Source organism: Anser anser (assembly GCF_964211835.1).
Source record: "Anser anser genome assembly, chromosome: 18".
Lineage (NCBI taxonomy): Eukaryota > Metazoa > Chordata > Aves > Anseriformes > Anatidae > Anser > Anser anser.
The window spans coordinates 8,296,818-8,319,443 of record NC_139739.1 but is presented as its reverse complement, the minus strand read 5'-3'; the positions used below and the strand labels follow the sequence as shown (position 1 = coordinate 8,319,443).

General features: G+C 36.7%; 1 protein-coding gene across 1 annotated transcript; it reads left to right on the top strand.

Moving 5' to 3' along the window:
- The first annotated feature begins 885 nt into the window (after positions 1 to 885).
- Positions 886 to 22,129, top strand: DGCR8 (DGCR8 microprocessor complex subunit). The gene is made up of 14 exons (XM_083803481.1): positions 886 to 1,041; positions 5,540 to 6,549; positions 6,994 to 7,156; positions 8,640 to 8,782; positions 9,507 to 9,789; positions 11,384 to 11,581; positions 12,851 to 12,952; positions 13,841 to 13,939; positions 15,143 to 15,225; positions 16,374 to 16,474; positions 16,940 to 17,046; positions 17,259 to 17,386; positions 17,801 to 17,914; positions 18,288 to 22,129. Exons 2-14 carry the CDS (start codon positions 5,827 to 5,829, stop codon positions 18,369 to 18,371), a joined length of 2,328 nt encoding a protein of 775 aa, XP_083659607.1. The 5' UTR covers positions 886 to 1,041; positions 5,540 to 5,826; the 3' UTR covers positions 18,372 to 22,129.
- Positions 22,130 to 22,626: the final 497 nt, after the last annotated feature.

The following is a 22,626-nucleotide window of genomic DNA, read 5'->3' as shown; positions in this document are numbered from 1 at the left end:
GAAGTGGTTTATTTAAATTATGACTGCTTTTATTTTAACAAAAAGCTCTGAAATAAGGGCTTGAGTGCATAAGCCTGTTAAAAATAACTGAAAAATCAAATTGTTTTCTATTTGGGGGCAGCTTTCAAAGATGCAAGCCAATTTCAGTAACCTTTTTGTGTTATATTACCATGAAATTATGTCCGATAAATACTACCTTGTCATTAGAATCATTGGTCTTGTTAGACCCAAGAGAAAGATGAAAGATCCCCCAAAAATGAGGACCTTTAAAATGAGGTCCCCACTTTAAAGGTAATAAAATACTACCATATATTAAAATATTACTAAAATCAAAGACATAAGATGAGTGAAATATTAACAGAAAAAGATTCTCATGTCTTAAAATCGTATATGGAAGCAGACAAACACTTGAGTACTATCATAGTGTGGGTGACAGTGTGGTATTTTGTCTATGCTGTTGGTACAAACTTAAGTGCATAACGGAGTTAGCGTAGTTTTCAATTTCTGAGCATGGGGGTGTGGGAAGGGAGGAAAGTGGTCTCTTGTCAAATTACGAAGGTTCAGACCTAGGGCAGCAGTCCTCCGTTTGGAACTCCCCCAGTTTGAACCGAGGCAGCGCTGAGTGGCCGGGCCCCGGCCGGGGTCGCTTCTGGCGCCCTGTCACACCCTCGGGGCCGGCCCTTCCCGGGCCCGGACAAAGGAACCCGCCCGCCGCCTTGGGCCCGCCCCCGCCTCCCTCCTATTGGTCCGATACCGTGAGGGCGTATGCCCTCCGCCTCGCTATTGGCCGACCTACTTAACGTGCGTGGCGATCCCCCAATGGCTGCTCCCATTTCAAATCCGTCACGCATGAGAGCGGCAGCGCGATTGGCTTGCGGAGCGTCGAGTCCCGCCTGCGCGGAGCGGAGCCACTGGGAGCAGGCGTTTAAAGATGGCGGCGGCGGCGCGGCGCGGGGGGAGGCTTCCGTGAGGCGGCCGCGCTCGGCCCCCCCTCCCCTTCCCTCAGCCCGTCCCGGAGCGGGGGCGGCGGGCATGGCCCAGGTGGGTGCGGGCCGCGGGCGGGACCCCTCCGGCCACAGGCCGCGGGGCCCGCCGGGGTGCTCTCTGCGGGCGGGTGGCGCCTGAGGCGCTCCCTCACTTCCTGCCCGCCTTCCCCGCGGGCCGGTCGCCGGCTTGGCCGCCTCCTCCGCGCTCCTGAGGCGCCGGGACCCGAGCGGGCGGCGTTGGGCTCCCGCGGGGCGCTCCGCGGCCGGTGCTGCGTGCGGGGCAGCGCGGCGGTGGCCCTTCCTCAGTCACCTCGGGCGGCCTCTGCGAGGCTCCGTCAACTAACTTTCCTCTCTCCATCCCTTCTTCCTTTTCTTCTCCCTCCCTTCCATCGGAAAGCCGAACGTTTCCCTTCTGCTCTCCCTCTTTCCTTCCCGCCCCAGCCTCACCAGGCCTCCGCCGAGCCGCGCGGCCCGGCCGGGTGCGGGGGGGGCGGGCCCCCCCCCGGCGTCCGGGGACTGCGCCCTGCTGAACGGGGCGGAGGGGGGCCCGCGGGGTGAGCCCGCTCCCTGACACGGGCGGTGGGACGGGCCTTTAACTTCTCATCTGTGAGCAGCGCTCCTCTCCATGCTGCTGAGATAAGTGAGGTGTTCCTATTTTTAGTTCTGGGTGAGGAGGTAGCACACTGATTCTTCTGGGCAACTTCTTCTGATTGCCAGGACTACTTGGCTTCTGTAGAAGGCAAGAGGGGATTTTAGTTCCTAATTTTGTTGTTCTTTACAACTAAAGCCATTCATAACATTAATATTTTTTTTTCCCTCCTTACTAAGCCCTGAATTGCAGATTTTTTTAAGCTCTTTCCTGTTTCACACAGTTAATTGAAGCCATCTAAACTCCGCCAGAAAATTTGTTAAGCTATCAAAGTAGCATTTGCTGTGGTGTTTCTGATGGTGCCTTTCCCAAACTGTGTACTCTGCTCGTTCTGAAATGGGTTGAGCTGCAGAAGTTCTTCAGTCTTGTCTGTATTTGCCATCAATCGTTATGACTGGGCACTAGACTGACTTCTCTTAAACAGCATTGATGACTTCTTTAGAAAATTGCTTCTCGAAGAGAAAGTGTGATACACTGTTCCTTGTTCTCATAGCAGATACAGGTATTCGTGCGTTCTTTGGTGAAGTTGCTTATAAGACTGCTGCTGTGCTGTTCTGGGCAGGGAGTTCCTCCAAGTTTGGGCAGTGCTGGTTACAAGCGTTAATGTTCTGTTTTTCTCTTTGAAAACAGAGATACCCTTTTCCCTGTGCGATTTTTGTTACGATCTGTCTGTATTGATTGAGAGAATAGGCATGGTACTTATTAAACATAGATGTTGGCTGGTTTAATTTTTGTTCTTTCAGCTTTCGAAGAACAACTATAACACAGCCAAGCCATGACAAATATTTTCAGAATACTGGAAATTTCCAGCATGTATCTATTCCATTGAGTTTGGTTTTGCTATAAAACCTTTTCAAAGGATCTAAGAAAGTAAAAAGTAAGGTAATCAAAAAATGTGAAATTTCCATTTATTGGTGATCTGCAGAACATCAGCTGTGCGTTCATGTTTCTTGCAGTTAATCCAGAGCTGCTTCAGTGTTTTGTACTAGCTGGTGCAGCTGGCCATAATGTCCCATATCTTTTTAAGGATTCCTTATGGAAATGGTTGATGGCACGTGGTAGAGCCTTGGAGAATAAAATGTGTTTTTTCAGAGCAAGGTAATTAAGCATGGAAATAGGTGAGCTATTTTGTGTTGTTCTAGTGCTATGTAACCTAGTGTGCTCAGACTTGGTTGTTTGGTTGCCTTATCTGAGGTCCACTTGGCTGTTCTTAACCTTCAGGCTCATATAACTCATCCTTTTGTGTTTTACTCCCTTTTCACTTTCTTTTAAAACACCTGATATCTAAGGGAAAATTCTTATTGGTGTTGGCTTGTTTGGTTTGTTGTTTTTTTTCAGTCTCTAACATAAAAGACATTGTATGTTTGCAAGAAAGTAGGTGGGAATTAGACCTGTCTTACTCCGCTGCTTCCTGTTTATTTTTTTATTTATTTTTATTTTTTTTAATGTAGGTTATGGGAAGGTATTGTAGCCTGTTGTAACTGTAGAGCTGCCAGACTCTGTTACCTTACCCTAGGGATGCAGCAGGTTTATGGCCAGGAACACAAAAACTAGTTGAAACCCATCCTGATCTAGTACTGCTTCTGGCCACAGTGTGCGTACTCACTGGTAGACAATCCCTGGCAGTGATTCGGTACGCTATTCGTTGCTTCAAGGCCAGCAAGAATGGAAAGGCAATAATAATGGCATTGTGAATAGTGCTTGAATATAATAACAAGACACCTTTTCAGCACAGAGCAGAGGTGCAGTGTGAGAAGACTGCCAAAGCAAGCTAGGTAGGTAAAGATAATTTTCTTGTGTTTTGACATTGCTGGTGTCAAAACACTCTTTAGAGTAGGAGTAGGATGTGTATCAGGGATGGGCAAACTATGCCTGATCCTGTCTTATGACTGGTCATAAATAGTTTTTCTGGTTGGACAAGGTAGCTCATTGATCATGTGGGAAGGTAGCTCTGTCAGATTCTAGAACACCAACTTTAAGATTTAATTTCTGTGTGTATTATTTCAGCTTACTCTTTTCAAGAGTCTTCAAAAATTTTTAAGATTTCTTAGGCATTTAGTTTCTAAGGTTTCCTGAACTTGTACTGTGATATTTGACTCTCTGTTCAGAATTAACAACGAAGACACTAATGGATTATTATTGAGAAAACCTAAGAATTTGTCCTTTGCCATGTTTTTTTATTTGAGGATGAGGAAAGATACTAGCCATGAATATATTTCTGGAGGTATTCTGCGCAACATGAAGTGGTTCAGAACCTTTTGAAAGAAAGAATTGGTCACTTCTGTGGTGATTGTATGATCATCTTTTAGGATGGACTGGTTTTAAATTCATAGAATGCTTGTCTTATTGGTGAGCGAGCTGTTTTCCTTCTGGAAGGTATTATCTTTATATCGGAGAAGATGGGCTTATTTTTAGAGCTTTTATTAAGATGGAGTCTTCTTCCTTAGTAAGTCTACAGTGTGTGTCAAGCTCAATGTTGTAAATATATCACAATTTTGAATATATTATGCTCCCACCCCTAACAATTCTACTGCCCCAGCAAAGCTCTTCCTATTGCCAAATCACTAAAATAGGAGTTTGAGCTCATGTATGCTTTGCTTTCTTCCAGCTTCCAGGTAGGTGGTTTCTGTATGCTGTTGAATTTGAATCAAACCTATCATAACCATTGATTCCCAGCTTCCTGCCTTGCCCCAGTTGGTGTTTGAACTTTGCTGTTGAAATTTGTTCTGTCTGGACTGGTGTAGAGATACACTACAGAATTGTATTTGGCTTTTCTAAGTCCCTCTTGACAACCCAGACGTTCTGCCCAGTTGCTTTCAAATGTTACACGATGACCCTAGAATGTTTGGGTAGAATGTCTCTGCTACCTGGAAATGGTTTGATCGGAGCAGTTTCAGATGATTGTCTTAGGCAGAGCAACACTAGTTTATTTCTAGCTGGTAGGAAGATTTAAGCCCAGTTTGGGCTGGTTCAGGGGGCTTGGAGAAACCAAACTAGCAGGTAAGAAATAATAATGAAACATCCTCTTCCTTTTCTCATGTGCTTATAGTCCTGCACAGATAACTAAATTTTAACTGAAGAATCCATCATAACCATGTTAGAAAGAACCCACTTAATGGAGAGAGGAGAAAGAAGAAAAAGAAAAAACAACATGCACTTAACCTAGAACAATTGAATGTCTTTGCCAGGATGAATTACAAAAAACATTGGCTGCTAGATGCCTCCCAGAAGTAATTTGTGTTTTAACGCTGCATCTAGGCCTAAATTCCTCAGACGTAACAAATATATGCTCCCATAACAGTATGGAATATAGGATGAAAAGCTTAATATCTCCTCATCTAGAGATTGTTTTTGCATGAACTTTTAGTAAATCAGGAGATATCCTGTTAAAACTTCGAGCAAGGTTTAAAAACACCTAAAAGTTTCAAAAACCCATGTATCTTTTAAGACCATAGATGTTAAAAGCTTGTCAGTTTTTCAGATTGTCCTAAAGTATAAGCTAATTATCCTTTCTGCTGTGTGGGTAAGTACGGCTTGAATACCAGATTATTTAGGGGAGTTCTCACATTATTTAAAATGTGGTTTTTAGTCTGGACACTGCAAAACCGATGTTTAATGCCCTGCTTGTTAAACAAGCAGAGATGGTCAACAGTTTATACAGGCAACTCTGTGTTAGCAAATTCTTCTGCTGGCGTACAGATCAAAAAGTTGTAAATTGTAAAAACAACCTAATTTCAGCCTCATTCAGAATGGTGTCAAGATACCCTGCTTTTTTTCACTGGAAAATGTTACTGTTTTTCTACTTGAAATTAATATGGGAAGAAGTTGCTTTTCTTTTTTGCCTGGGATAATGTTTCCATTTTGTTTTTGTAACAAATATCTCTTTTTTTTTTTCTTCTTGTAGGTTGAAAGAAGAAAGGGAGACCTGTTTGTCCAGTGAAGATGCAGTCTTAGTCTTCAGCTATTTAAGCTGAATGCATTGTGATTTCCAATAATTGAGACAGTGATTCTGAAAGCTGTCTACATTAATGAAAAGAACAATGTAGTCAGCTTAACTGAATCATCAGTGTTGCATATTGAATAGAACGTGATAAACCAATCTTGATGGACTTATGCATGTTAGGAATATAGATATAAACATTTACTTAAAGCATTGTTTCTTTTTTAAACAGTAGTTTTGCAGTTTTAAAAATGGAGAAATATGAAAATGTACCACCCCTCCCTAAAGAACCTGCAAGAGAAATGAATGTGGAGAATCACACTTGTCCCCCACCTCTGCCGCCTAACGAACAGCCTCCACCACCTCCCCTGCAAACGTCCAGTGACGCAGAGGTAATGGACGTTGGCTCTGGTGGTGATGGACAGTCAGATACCCCTGCTGGGGACACGCACAGTATCTGCAGAACTCAGCTTCTCACAAAGGGATCTGCCTGCTACAAAAGTCGTCTTATAATAGACCCTAACAATAGTGACCAAAGCCCAAGAACTGCTCGTCATGCACCTTCAGTTCGAAAGTTCACCCCAGATCTTAAGTTGCTTAAAGATGTAAAGATTAGTGTTAGCTTTACAGAAAGCTGCAAAAGCAAAGATAGGAAAGTCCTTTACACTGGAATTGAGCAGGATTATAAGGCAGATGCAGATTTTGGTATTAATAATGTCAATGGGGATTTGCATGTTTGTCCTTTTGGTGGTAGTAATGGGAAAGCTGTAGGAACAGGGGGTGAAAATGACGACAAGAAGGATGATGAAAATGATGTTGATCAGGAAAAGAGAGTAGAATATGCAGTTTTGGATGAGCTAGAAGATTTTACGGACAACTTGATGGAAATAGATGAAGAAGGCGGAGGGTTCACATCTAAAGCAATCGTTCAAAGGGATAAAGTGGATGAAGAAACCTTGAATTACTCATACGAGGTAAGTAGATGCATGTTTTTTGATGGGCAAGAGGGTTCCAGGTAGCTAGAAAAATATATGCAAAGGTGTTCACTGGAGATTCCCTCTTCTAAAAATATGCACTTCTTGAGTAAAAATGCAGAATTTTCAAAGACGGAACTTTTGCCAAAACTTTTTTAATTATCTTGATAAAATTTTTGAGTTGTGTGGTGTATTCTATAATGTTGTTTAAAAATAACATTAAAAAGGCTTCTTATGCAATTGCAGATCACTTTATTGTGAAAAATGCTAATGCTCGCTTATGAAAACTTATTTTCTTGTTTTTCAGTCTTTACTGGGATCATTGGAAATGTCTAGTTTCTTTCTGTATGGAATTACATAGAGATAACGTATACCTTTTCTTTCCAAGGGGAAAGGGAAGTTAGTAGGCCCCAGGAGGATGGTATCTGATGACATTTCTTTCAGGATGACTTTGATAACGATGTGGATGCTCTACTGGAAGAGGGTCTTCGTGCACCCAAAACAAGGAGACTAGAAAACGAGAAATACGGTGGTGAAAGCGATCACCAGTCTGATGGAGAAACAAGTGTGCAGCCAATGATGACCAAAATTAAAACTGTACTTAAAAGTAAGTTAATGCCCTTTAATTATCTATAAATCTTTGTGTGGCTTATGTATACAGAATAAAAATACACAAGCAAACAAAGTTTAGGATAGCAATTCTGGTACAATAGTGGATATGTTACACAGTTTTATTGTTTGAAGGCTTCTTACTATAGGATGTGATTTTCATATTCCTAAAGAGTAAAGCCGATGTTTCAGGGTACTTATCTTCATATGTTTTATGTAATAAGAATGTGTTTTGGTGCATGGATTCGTGGAAAACTAGGAAGAATGTTAGCTCAGCACTGAGGAGATGTACAAGGATCTGTTTTATCTCTCTGAAATAGGTGAAGACTGGTTGTGGAATTCTTCCTACTTCAGTTAGATAATTTCTGTTGCTGAAATTGTTGTATGTGAAGTCTTTATGCATGCAGTACTGGTTAGAACTATAACAAAAGTCAGTGAGTTAAGTTTTTCAAGGTTCATCATGTGTTACAAACTTAGTAATAGAAAAGAGCTGAGAATGCAAATCAATCCAGAAGAATGTAACTGAAAATAGTCTGAATTAGAATTAAGCTTTGAACCTGCTCTAGGGGGGAGTGCGTTACAGCTTCACTGTATTCTGAAATAAGAAACCAAATGGTTCTTCGCTCCAAAGCTTTATATTAATACAGGATTGCCAGGAAGCTCTTCGCTGAGAGGAGCCTGTTCTCATGATTTCTGATGTAGAAAGGAGTGAGAACGTTCTCTAATTTCTGGAGTAAAAATGAGTAAAAATGTGTATTCCCTTGAATGTGAACATAAACATTTTATTGCTGTATTATTTCTTCTGTTGTGTGGGTCCTCGTATTGGTTTATTGTACTCTAATTTCAGTCATGCTTTGTGTAAAATGTAATATTTTTGATGGCTAAGATATTTAAGTATATAGGCATGAAGACTTCATACTGGTTTGTATTGTACTTATGTTAAAACATATATAAAAAAAAAACTTTTTTATTTCAAACTGATTCTTAAATAGCTCTCTGCAGCTATCAAAGAAATTGAAATAGAAGTTTCTGCATTGAAATAGAGTATTGAGAGGCTGAAATAGGAGTCAACCATCTATCCCTCAAGTATTTGAGAAAGGTAGAGGATAACACTGAAGATGTTTCAAAAGCAAGTGCAACTTTTCCACTGAATATATTGGTGCTTGTGTTGATATGTTGACATAGAGAAGACTGAGGTGGAAGTTCACTGGTGAAATGAACAAATCAGTCTGTGTAATAATCAGTGCTACTATTGCTTTTCAGTTCAAAATATAATGGAATGTATAATTTGGCAGGACTTAACATGGGCTAGAAGCATACACCTTCTTATTAAAGCAAAGCGAAATCTTTCTACAAAACTTCTTTAGTCTTGTTTCAGTGTCTTTTTATGCTTTGAGATAGAGAAAGCAATAGAAAAAAATCTTGTTTTTCTGTTCTTCTAAGCTGTCTATTCAAGTCTAAAGCTATTCTTTGCTTTAAAGGTCGTGGCCGCCCTCCTACAGAACCTTTGCCAGATGGATGGATCATGACATTCCATAACTCAGGCATTCCTGTATATCTGCACAGAGAATCTAGAGTTGTCACCTGGTCTAGACCTTACTTCTTGGGAACAGGAAGCATAAGGGTAAGATCTGTCAATTACTTATGTACCAAGGTTTTTAAAATGAGGCGATTTCCTGTAAACAGTTGAATATTTTTCTGCTTTGGCAGGCTTGTTTCCAGTGTTAGAATTATGGTACTTCAAAAATAAACTCGTCTATTTCTAAAGTATGATCTTTCTTATGGTGGTTTGTTTTTCCATTTTTTGCAATGAGTTTGGGCAGTTAAAGTGAATGAGATGATCTTATTTTGTGCCATCTTTGTTCTAGAATATGGCTGCAAAATGTTGTTTTTATTCCACTATGAAATGTATTCAGATTATTTACTTGTAGCCAAAAATAAGCCTGAGATGTGTTTCATGGTCCACGTTTACAGAAGTAGGCATGTGACATTCATACACCAAAGGTATCTGCAGAGAGTTGGTTTAACATCATAGACTTAAACCGTGAGAAAGCTCAATGGATTTTATGAAAGCATTGGAGTATTTGCTTGTAATTGAGCATAATATAGTTTGGACTTAAAATGGGAAACACACTTTGAAGGTTACAATCAGTGTTTCACAGTGCCAAGAAACCACGGTAATGGGCATGCTATGGTCTTGCCTAGGGTAAGATTGCTAACTAAAGAGCAGCTTCAGCTTAGATCAACTAAAATTAGCTTTCATCTTGATTGCATCTTTTGGTTTTGAGTTTTGGTTTTGCTTTTGATCATCCTGAGGTACTGAAACCTGTGTTGTTTTACATTTGCAGAAACATGATCCTCCCCTTAGTAGCATTCCCTGCTTGCATTATAAAAAAATGAAGGAAAATGAGGAAAGGGAACAAAATAATGACATAACCCCAAATGGGGAAGTATCACCCGTAAAGCACATAGATAAATCTTCAGAACTGGACTGCCAAACAGAAGAGCCAGATTCCACTGCTGCTGATTCTGGGCCTTTAGATGACAAAGACCCCTCGGGGGGAGATGCAGCACAAGGAGCCTTGGGACAAGTTAAGGCCAAAGTTGAAGTATGTAAAGATGAATCTGTAGGTATGTATGGGAAGTGGACTCTCTTCTGGGCTGGTGTTGGGGTAATGGCATTTGGGACACTTGCGCTTTATTCCTGACTTGATGACGGAATAATATCTTACTTGCAGTCAAGTGGTAAGTCATCTTTCCATAGTTTTTTCTTATGCAGAGATCTGGAAAAATAGATCCAGTTTTAAAAATAATTTTTGATTGTAACAAGGAAGAAAACGTATGCTGGGAATTTCTGCTGAAGACTTTTGAGAGTCTATATGCAAGTTTTACACACAATAGTGTGAAAATTTGGGGTGACTCAGACCTGTAAACTTTTATCTCAGTCTAAGAATTAAATCAGTCTGTACATACGAATTAGTGCTGTCATGCATGTTTGTGTCTTTTGCATTAAGTAGCTTTTCTATACAGTGTTTGCATTGGCTGAATTTTCTTTTTTCAATATAATCTCTTAAGATAAATGATATATTTTGCTTGTTTGCACAGAATAAGTTACACAATATAGTTGCATTCAGACAAGGGCTTTGATGCTTCAATATGTTACTTATGCAAGTCTAATAGGTTTTATTCAAAGAAAAGTCTAAAGAATTCATGCTACATTCACTGCCAAACTTAGACAGGAACTTGGACAGAAAGCTTGTGTGCCATTTACCACAACTACGTACCTGAAAATACCACCCACGTCAATTAGTGCTGCTTACAATACTGCTATGGAATGTGTTTGTATTCAGAAACACAAAACGTGGCATTACATCTGTCCTGTTGATTCCAAAAAACATGTCAAAAGACTTTTAAAGTCTAATAAATCATCGATACCTAGTAGCAAAACTAAAACCAGTGAGCACTTACTTACCTCTCTCTCCTTAAATAGGATCTGTTCTATATTACTGAAAATATGAGTGGTCAGGTATAAGCATGACTTGCATTTGGAATTCCTTGTGGAAGGAGACAATGTCAGCAGCTTTTTTTTTTGTTCATTAACATCTTGGAATGCTACTCATCTTATTTTTGCTGATTAGATCTGCAGAAATGTCCTAGAAAGGAGTAGTAGTTACACTTCAATGGGGGTTGTCTTTTAGTACTTTTTACGTAAAAATGAATGTGTTATATTTTATTTAGAAGCCAGCAAAATATTCATGGAGCTCACGGAGCATCATTAGATAGTGTTCCATGATTCACATTTCAATAAATATGCAGCAATAGTCAGTTTTGGCTTCAGGAAACTAAGGTTAATAGCAAACTACTGTTACTTAGTGGATACGTTGCTTCAGGTAATGAGAAGGTGGGTAAGTGGTGAAGTAGAACTACTAGCAGTGTTTTGTTGGATAATATGCTGGGTATTACATGGGGAAAATCTTGTGGTGACAGAAAAAACATAGTTTTGTTTGTTTTCCAGTTTGCACAAACGTTGTGCATTTGATACAGTAATGAGAGAACTTGTAGTTAGCTTTGTTAGTGTAAAATAGTATCTTAACCTTGTGAACTAAAGCTACTATTTTTGCTCCTAGACTAAAAACAATAATTATGTGTTTAAAACAGTGGAAATAGTGAATTTATTCCTTGCTTAGTGGTCAAGTATAGAGAGTAACTTGCTTGTGTTTCTTAGATCTGGAAGATTTTAGACACTATCTTGAGAAACGTTTTGACTTTGAACAAGTTACCGTAAAAAAATTCAGAACCTGGGCTGAGAGACGGCAATTCAATCGTGAAATGAAGCGGAAGCAGGCAGAATCTGAGCGGCCTATTCTGCCTGCCAATCAGAAACTCATTACCTTATCTGTGCAAGATGCACCTACAAAGAAAGGTTAGTTAATCTACCTAGAGTTCAAATGTTCGATGTTGAAGGCAGTTCCAAGCTGGACTGGAAAAAAAAAAAAAATCTGCAACGAATCTATTCGTTTCTTGTTTCAGAACTTTGCATTCTTGGATCCATCATATAAAAAATTAAAGGAAAAACACTATCAAAATTTTTATTTAAGGCTTCAGTCCTGGTAACTGGTTGCTAACTTCAGCTATTTGTTAATAATAATGGTTATTGAAAACCATCCTACCCAATCACCAGTTGCTGCTGCTGTCTTTTCAGTTATGTACCAGTTCTAATCAGTCCCAAATTAGGGACTGGTTACAAATGTCAGATTGTTCCAAATTAAAATCTATAATTAAAAATAAACAATAAAAATGAAAAATACATAATGAAATAAAAATTGACCATTCCCTGTTACAGGGAGATGCAGTTGAATTGTAATCTGTGATTATTCATTGAGAGTTGCTTGGTCTTTTGTTTTTTTTAACTATGATTTTTTTGAAAATATTTTCTACATATCAATATATATTTATATAATACTATTTAGATTAATGTTTTCCCATGGTGGGAAAAAATTTCCAGTATAAAAGTAGTACTTAGAGGATGGTCTAGTGTAATTATTTTTTTAAAACTGTTGAGTAAGGAAACATTTGTAAAAATCAAGTGTTTTGTCAACAAAAATCAACCTTGAGCTAAAAGGTGAGAGCTCTTATGTTTTGAAACATAATGTAATTGAACATAACGTTTTGATAACATAACGTTTTGAACGTAATGCATACTATTTATTAAAGGTTTTCTTAAAACTCATTTTAATTCTATGATGGTTGCAAAAGAGAATTGTAAAGATTTTTCTAACTTCGGTTGTAGATATTAATTGTCAGCATTTACTTACGTGTTCTGAAGTCAGTGATTTTTTTTCCCTTGCAAGATTTAAGTTACCAGCACTTGTTAAAAGTAGTATAAAATATTGCTATATGGACTATTTAAAAAAAAAAAAAAATAAAAAAAAAAAATTGCTGACCATGTAATGCTAGTGTTGCGTGCAGTGCATTAAAATATAGATTAGCTTGTTTAAAATACCACCTTAAAAATCAGTTTGCCAAATACTTGTCATTTCCAATGTATGTACTTTAAGGTGATACGTGTATGTAGGGAAATGAGCGGGCACTTCTCCCTTGCAGTTTACAATTTATTTATTTATTAGTTTGTATTAGTAATTTTCTTTTAAAGACTGAAACTAATTGTTCTCCTCCCCCCTCTTTTTTGTAGAATTTGTCATTAATCCCAATGGGAAATCTGAAGTTTGCATACTGCATGAATATATGCAACGAGTCCTAAAGGTTCGCCCTGTTTACAATTTCTTTGAATGTGGTAAGTCTGTTAAGGTTTTTCATTGACCACAATGCAGTTTTGAAAAGCTTCTCTCATGCTAGGATATCTTAATAATAAAATAAATTCAATCAATGGACAGTTTTCCTAGGGGGTGTCTTGAAAGTCTATGGTGAGCCAAATTCTAGCTAGGAAATGTTTTCTGTATATCTGAAACATGGATATGGGCCTTGTATATTTTAAAATGTGTATGGGTTTTTGCTTAGAAAAATATGAATAAGCAATTGTGGATTGGAGTGAGTTACTTGCATCTAAACTTTATTTTAGATATGTAGAGTTAAAAAAAAAAAAACTGTGCAAGTTATTGTATGTTACGATTATTGTTATGCCATGGAGGTTCATAATAAATCCAGTCATCCTAAGAAAATTGTATATGTATAAATTGATGTTAAATATATGAGGACTTATATGTTTGTATACAAGGAATAAAGTCAGGTGCCTTAGTTTAGTGTGGAAGCTATAATTTTTCAGTTACATTTTTCTTATAAATGTGTTACAGAATGTAATTGAGTTTTGAATACCATAATGTGTAGCTCTTGCATTTACGCTGTGCTAGTGATGCAAAAAAAAAGAAACAAACAAAAAAAACCTTTAGAATTAACATTTGAATTCTGGCAGATTTTAAAGATCTCTTAAAACATAGAAGTTCCTCATTTGGAAGAATGATGTACATGGTGGTAGGTCTCTGTTACTGGGAAACTCTTAGGTTTTCATATGCTTCAGTTGTTCCGAAGAGTAAACAAAATTCCTCCCTCTTGAAGTTGAAATGAAAGAAAACAAATCTTGACAGTGGTGATATTTCATGTTCACGACTGTCTTTGCATTGGGAGTCCTGAAAAGCTTTCTTTTTCTCTCCTCCTCCATTTTCAGAGAACCCAAGTGAGCCTTTTGGAGCCTCAGTGATTATTGATGGAGTAACTTATGGGGCAGGAACTGCCAGCAGTAAAAAACTCGCCAAGAATAAAGCTGGTAATATTCTTTTCTTTCTTAATACCAACTGGTGAATTGTTTATCTGTTTTCATTTCTGCTTTGAAGATGACATATTTGCAATAGTAAGTAGGAGTAATTTTGTTAACAGCTACATGTCCATTCATGTCGTCTTATTAAAAGAAATACTGTTGTAGAGACTTTTGCCATTCCAAGGTTCAACAGTGCACTGGAATAGAAAACCATGGAGAAACTTTAGAAGTTAATTTACATATAAACTACTGATTTATACTGATTAGCTGTAATCACATATGTTTCTAATTATCAGACCAATGAGTATATGTTTTCTTTATACTGTTGTCTGCTATACAAACACCTAGCTCATGGATTTTTAGCAAATTTTAAGTCTTTGCCCTCCTTTAAGAACAAAAACAAACAAAAAACCTTCAAGTGGTTGGTTGGTTTGGATCTCTTTCTGATAATAAAACAATTGCACTGAAATATGTTATTTATACTGATTTCCAAGTAATTCTCTCCATTAATGGTTTAAATCTAATTAGCCACAGTTCTAACCATTTAACTCTGTAAGTAATGTGTATATAATGAAAACCTAGATGAGCATGTGTCTTGCACATTAGAACTTCATCCTGATCTCCAGATTGGAATGTGTTTAGCACAGAGGTCAAGAAAAAATAACTTCCTAAAATTTAGAGGTCTGTAATATATGTGTGGTATTTGGAGCTTTTGTGAAATTTGTCAATGTAGCTAAAACATCAAAATACAGCACACAACTTTTTGTGCATGAAAAAAGAAATTTCATTGTGATAATTGAGGCAAATTCTGAGTGCTCTAGTGGTACAATCCTAGGATTCTGCTGTAACAACTATGGGGTGATAACATGCCTTTAATTTTTGTTCCCAAGGACACATCACTTGATCTGACAGAGACTTTTCCCCCTATTTTTCATGCATTTGCAAATAGCAGTTTTTTCTTAGGTACAGTTTAATAGTTTTAAGATTTTCATTATCAACTTACACTTTTTAAGAAAAAACAATTCTTGTTCAAGTGAATATACTTGTTGTGGTAAGAAGTTGCTCGTTTTACCTGTTAAGTTTTTTTCTAAGATAAGTGGTGATTTCTAGGAGAGATGTGAGGCTTGCTTAATGAGTGTTTCATTCTGCTGCTGTTGTTTACAATCATTGTTTAAAATAAAGGTAATCAAGACATTAAATCATTTTCTGCAGCTCGAGCTACACTGGAAATCCTTATTCCTGACTTTGTTAAACAGACCTCTGAGGAGAAGCCCAAAGACAGTGAAGAACTTGAGGTACTGACCTCTTCTTGCCTGATGGATGTGATTATTGGAGTCTCTGTTTTTAAAAACATTACACCTTCAGTGTGAGAAGCTTTGGTGAAAATCCATAACTTTGCTTTCTCAGTCAGATAGAAATGTGAAATTCTTTCTTTATAACAAGACCTATGATAATGAAAATACATTTTTACTATGCGAGGTGACCATAAAATTTGTTTTGATGAAGAGAGCTAGCCCCTTGTTGAAATATGAGATCACTTGCTGAAGACCTGAAATGTTCCAGGACACTGGATGGCCTGTACTAACCTGGCTTCCTGAATTATGGCTTTGAAAATTTCAGAGCTACGTGCTCTCGGATTTTGTGTGATTGTCTTAGAAGACCAAGTAAGAACTAAATGTGCCATGGCTTCTGAAACTTCTTCATTTAGCTGTGAAAGCTCTTACTGCTAGATCAGACAGCTCATGTTTCTGACTTTGAGCAGTGATATTTGAGAAAATTCAAAGGAATAGTTTCTTGAAGTGGACAGTGTGTGCTGTGTTTTCAGGTATTGGACGTATTAAATAGCTAGTTCATCTGTGATATGTTAACCTTCAATTCAGCATACTGTAGACCAACAATAAAGGAAAAAGCAGTGATAAGCCTGAAAGGAATGTTATTCTTTTAAAAAGCAGGCTATACAGAAAATGAGTTGGTTTTATGCTTGCTTTAAATTAAAACTGTAGCACATGCCTTGTAATATTGAAACGGTCATGAAGAAAACAGATTTTTTTTCATTTTTTTTTAAATGGAAAACAAAACCTTCCAATAGCTGTTTTCTTTTATTAAACCACGTCATTTTGGTAAGTAGAATTCCAAAATGAGATAAAATAACTTTGTCCTGAGGGAAGAAGAATGATTTAAAAAAAAAAAAATTATTATGAGATTGTGATTTTCTAATGTAAAATTGGAGTTGATTTTTAAAAAAAAAAAAAAGTCTGCAAACATATGATTAGGTATGGCAATCTTAATGACGTGGGTAAAGATCTCCACTATGCATTTAAAAATAGTTATTTAACAGATTCTGTTACTCTGCTGAAAGCTACGTGAGAGAGATGAGGATTTAGAACAGTATTAAAATTATGTGTGTGTAAAAATTCAATAACCCTTTTTAATTCCTTTGTAGTATTTTAACCATATCAGTATTGAGGACTCACGGGTATATGAACTGACCAGCAAAGCTGGACTTTTGTCTCCATATCAGATTCTCCATGAGTGCCTTAAAAGGTAAGGCTGCAGAATGAGGAACAAATTCTGTTGTGTACGGGTGCTTTGGGTCAGAGCACATTGTTTGCTTGGATGCTCGTACCCACAATTTTGCTTAGTGAATTAAGGACACTTGTGGGCTGGCACAAGAAGCTTATTTCACTCACTTGGCTATAAGAGACCTAGTATGGACTGAACTGGTTAATATTGTATCTTCCTTTAATTTATTTTTGCTGGTTTTGCTTCTGAGACTAGGATTTAATTGTGGGAGATGTGAATGTAGTAGTTGTTTGTTATTCCTTTATACAAGGTTGCCTCTTCATTCAAGTTACTGATCTAAGAAATAACTGCTGATTCATTGATATCTTAAAAATCTGTTATTACTGTATCTAATGCCACAGTAATTATTGACAAAGATAACTGTAACGAGTTCAGTTATTTGTAATTGTACTTAGCATATGATACTGATTTTTGTTTGTGCTTAAGAAACCATGGAATGGGTGACACATCCATAAAATTTGAAGTGATTCCTGGTAAAAATCAGAAGAGTGAATATGTCATGACTTGTGGCAAGCACACGGTGCGAGGCTGGTGTAAGTACAGTATTTAGTGTGGCCTCCAATATCTTCCTTTTCTCCTGTTCTCCTTTATCAATTCTGCAGGTATTAGCTCAGTTACCTAACATGTTATATGCTTTTTCTACTCTTTTTCTGGTATCTCAATTTTGAGTAACACAAGTAAACATCAGTGTTTATCTAATTCCTTAAGATGCTGATATGACACATTTTCATCGTTATTTTTACAGGCAAAAATAAAAGAGTGGGGAAACAATTAGCTTCACAGAAAATCCTTCAACTACTGCATCCACATGTGAAAAATTGGGGCTCTCTTTTGCGTATGTATGGTAGAGAGAGTAGCAAGATGGTTAAACAGGTGAAGATTATTTTCTTTGATTGTAACCTACCTTGTAATTGTATTGTTGCTTTTGTATATTTGTGGATTTTGTTTTTAATTACAGCAAAGCTTCAATGGTATCTTATTTCAACATAATCCTCTTACTCCCTCCCATGGTAAAGGCAGCGTGCATTTGATGAGCAATCCTCAGTTCTTCTGAATTGATTCTCATACCTTGCTATTGCCAGAACATAAAATGAGTGCTTTCATTGATGATAATTCTGTTAATGTCGTATTTTCTAGACTGAAAATATATAACTTATTTAATATGTAAGTAATTCATGTAAATGTATGTTATTGCTTAAAGAAATATAAATATCAGAGATAAAACTTCTATTACATGTTTATATACTTAAAAGCTTATTTGTTGTTGCTTATGGTTCTGTTGAATAGGAGACCTCTGATAAAAGTGTGATAGAGCTTCAGCAGTATGCCAAAAAGAACAAGCCAAATCTGCACATCCTAAACAAGTTACAGGAAGAAATGAAAAAATTGGCACAAGAAAGAGTGAGTATAAGCTGCTCTTTTTATTCTTTTTAAAAATTTACGTACAAACAAGATGAATGCCACAGGTGAGACTTACCACTTGTTTTTAGAATTTTCGCTTGTTTTCTACAGTATCTCATATAAGAAAAGTTGTTCAAAACTTGTTTTTTTAGTTTTATTATTTTTGGAGGGATGTTTTTAGAGAGACTTTCATCCTCTATTTGAGATGGGTTTATGACTTAATTTTACTTCAATAAAATGATTTTTAACATTAGAACAAGTTAGCTATTCACAGAGACTAATGCAAATTTGGCTAAAGTTGTGCAATGTTTTATAAGTGCTTTTTGTTATATTGTTTGTGACTGTGGTGGGCTTTGTTTCATGTCTTTTTTAGGAGGAAACACGAAAGAAACCCAAGATGACAATAGTAGAATCGGCTCAGCCTGGTAGTGAACCTCTATGTACTGTTGATGTATAATGAAAAAATTTATGAGTGGGGAGCAATAACACAAATGGAGGAACTAGATTTTCAACAACTATTTAAAAATGTTTGCTGCAGAATGCAAGATAACTTTTAAAATCCAAGCTGCTTCAGTTATGCATTGTTCTTTTTGCATCATCAGGGCAATATTACTTTTTCCTTTTTTCTTTTTTTTATACCTCTGAGATATGTACGTTTAAAGGATTGATCATAAAGATCTCTACTTGGGCAAATGCACAGAGGACAGGCATGTTCACACAGGATAAATTCAAGCAAGCACTTTTTCCTTGAAAACCATCCATGTTGTTTGAAACGGATGTGTTTTAAGGATGAAATTCAGAATTTCTATGTACAGGTTAAAGCTGATACTATATATATATATACACACACACACATACATATATATGTATATATAAAAGAAATATATGTACATCTTCTTGTATGAACATGCCTAAAACTATTTTTGTGAAAAGTTTTGTTGCATTTCAGCACATAATAATATGCACTGATAAGACACTTTGGTGACAAATACATGAAAATGATGAGCAATGTTCCTAATGCCATAGGATTAGGCCAGTAATGCTGTTTTTTTTTTTTTGTTTTGTTCTGTTATTTCGTCTCCTGCCAGGCTTAGTTATTCAAGATCACAGTATGCATATTTTTTTACTACTTGAAAAGAACAAGTATACCTGGTAGTGTTAAGAGCAACAGGCTGGATATTCAAAATTATTGGGATTTATGTTAACTGAAAAGAGCCTATGTTAGTTTACAGATCAGCTGAAAGGGGAAAAATAAGGCTCTACTTACTAGATGGAAATGAAAACTGCAATTTGAAAGACTGTTTTCAAATCTTGGAGCCAAAATGTAACTGAACATGGTTGGCAGTCTGAAAATACTTTGCCAGTATGGTGTTTAAACACGTTCCACTCCCTTTTCCCAGCAATAAAAAGTTTCTCATTTCATTGGAGTCAGAATACACCTGACTTAAGTCTTAATTTGCACCATAAAATAAAAATTAAAAAAATAAAAGAAAAAATTAGGAATAATAACAACTATGAGAAATCTGAAATAACTGCAGCAATTTAGTTTTTTTTAAAAAGCTTTGTTTTTACTTTTTTAATTACATTTTTAGTTTTTGAAGAAAAATGTAACTTCTGCAATGAAAATTAGAATGTAGATTTGGAATATGACATAGAGTAATGAGTAGAATGAGACCATAACAAGTTTTACTGATAAATAGGAAAATCACAAATATGCAACTATTATAAAATACAATCTTAGAGAACAGGCAGTACTCACTATGTCATCTGAGGCTTTATTGTATTAAGCACAGAAGAAATAGTTTTGGCTGTAGTGAAAGCACTGCTTTATGAGGTTTTTTCTTCATTTGGTGTTGTTTACTGGGTGATTGCAGTAAGTCTTCTCTTAGAACCATTTTTGTAGATTCATTGGTCTGTTATAAAAGAGAATAAAAACCAAGCTGGTGGTAGGGCTTCAATGATTTACCCAAGAGTTGTACTGGTATATTTTACACTCCTGTAGGAGTGAAAGAGGTCAGTTTTTAATTGCTGCAGCTCCTGGTACTTACCTGGACAGTGGTCTGGGGGCTTGGGGTAGAGAGGGGAGAAAGGGGAGTGTTCTTGGTTTGTTTGTTTTATTTTTATTATTATTTTATTTTATTGTTTAATACCATGTTACATATAGAGTGCTGCAGTATAATGAGTATTGTGCCTACTGGATTTTAACGATATTGGCATCAGTATTGTCTACGCCTCCTTTAAGATCATGCCCTGTTATTTTGGAAATACATGGATTTTGATTTTTATCTCAAGCTAATGTTGCATATAGTGCTTGAGATTAAATGGGAGTCCTAGAGTCTTACCTGTTTCTATTTGAATGATACGCTCAGAGGTCTCTGCAAATATGAATTCGCCCACTGTTCATTATTATATTTAGCTTTCCAGTTCTGCAAGTTGTAGTCCTGTTATAGCAGGATACGGGTAGTTGGAAGACTATACATAAAATGTTATTTAAAGAAGTGGCCTATCTAAAAAAAAAAAAACCTGCCTCTGCTTTTTTTTTTTGAATTTAGTATAGCTTTAATAAATTTCCATCTTTTAAGAAAGGTGTATAATGGTGCAGTAGTGACAAGCAGTGATTACTGTTTGTCTCTGTTTTTTTATTTTTTTCATAAAGACAGGGCTTATATCTTCTATGCCTAAATGTATTACTGCGTTAGGTAGGGTTTACTTCAGCTTATGTGTTTTCAGCAGAAAAAACCTTTACTTGGACAGCACTGTAAAAGACAAATCACCCTTGTAGATCCTTTATTTTTCTGAAATCAGAATGTCAATGTTTTTGCAGATTACCTGCAGAATATACATAGATGCCTCACTTACAAATTTGATTTCATTATTTTTAAGAGGATTGCTGCATTACCTCAGTCTGCCACTATCAGAATCACAATGTGACCATTGCCCTTAATAAAAACATCCAGAGATTTCATTGTGAACCAAAGCCTAGAACATATATTATGCATTCTAAACAAAAACAAACGAAAAAGATGGTATTAGACCTTGCTGCAGCCTTTAACTGGAGAGATGTCCAGAAAATAGCGCAATAACTGCTGGAACAAACAACTTAACTGCTGTTTATTGTCATTGTGAAGTATTCTTGTGTTTTAATGTTTACTATTGTTTGGAGTGTAACAGTCTTGCATTTGCACATAAGCACGAGCTGCTGTGATAGAGGATAGATCATTGCATTAACTTCAGCTTCTGCATGAACACTTACAGTGTGATTCAAGATGTATCCTAAATTTGTCTTGTAACTCTTGTGTGTTTTCTAGGTAATCGGCTCTAAGGGTTTAGATCTTGATTATATGAATGCATAAAAACAGCTGCTGCTTTTGTCACTGACATTTGTTCTTTATCCCTTCTATATACAGAGGAGGATGGGTATTTTTATAGGGATGGAGTGTATTTTTAAGAACTGTTCCATCCTTTGGGAGTTACAGTTTGTGCTTTGCATATTATGTGCTTCTCGACAAAAGTGTGGTATATTGACTTTAAGGGTTAAATTAGTGTGCATTCAAATCTTTATGGTACTGATGGAAAACTTACTGTGACTTCCAGTGAATAGTCAGATGCTACCTATTTAAACACCAGTAATTCAGCTTTTTCTTACATATTTATTAAACAAAACTGACAAAGTGGTTGGGTACTCAGATATTTGGGAAGACTATTATGCATAAAATTAATTGTTGTATGTAAACTTCCAGTTTCCTGTGATGCTGTTAGGCTTTATACAAATATATTTGTAACATCCAAGTATTTAAAAGCATGATTATATCTTATTAATTCTCTAGACTGTACTTTGGTTCTAGAGCAAAATTCAGGAAGCGATAGCTGCCTAACTTTCTGCAGGAAGAAATGTGAAATGCAAGAAGCCATGCTGTTCTTAACCAAATAAAATGTTCAGTTACAGTATTCTGATGTGTATCTGAGAAGGAAAAGTGGAAAAAAAAATCAATCTTATTGCCCAAGTAGGTAACAATGGTTGCTGTATGAATTGTATTGGGTGCAGTTGCTTGATGCCAGTGCTAAATTGGTACAACTATAAAGCCTCATTTTCACTGAGCCTCTGCTTGCTTTTTTTTCTGCACAATCATATAAGCCTATGTGTTTGGTCTTTGAGTACTACATGTGTATTTTTCAGACAATTAGTTTTGAGCAATAAAGTTTGATATTATAAAATGGTGTAGTGTGATCAGTATTGTGATAACTTAAGCACATTTAGAAAAAGAAACTTTGATCCTTTGCTTCCTGTAGATATATTGAAATACAAATTAGATCAGTATGGGCTTAGTGGTTATGGAAGTAGTTGTTGAATTACTTTTTTTTGGAAAGGAATGGAATGCATACAAGGTTAGACATCACTTTAGGTGAAATTGTGTTAAAATTTTTTCTTGAATTGGAATTCATATTTTTACTTAAGTGATGTCACAGTCTAATACTGCTATTTTTGGTACCTGCTGTCATGTGCCTAACTGGAAAGAAAGGAGCATTAGCAAGTCTGGGCGTGCTGTACTAAAAGTTTTTTTGTTCAGTCCATATTAAATGTACATTAAAAGTACTTTCAATAACTTTGATTTTAAAATGGTTATTCCTTCTAACAGTCAGTGTAGTCTATCCTATAGTGTGGATCAGGATCCCTTAAATTAATATTAGGCTTTGAGCATCTGTACAGATGT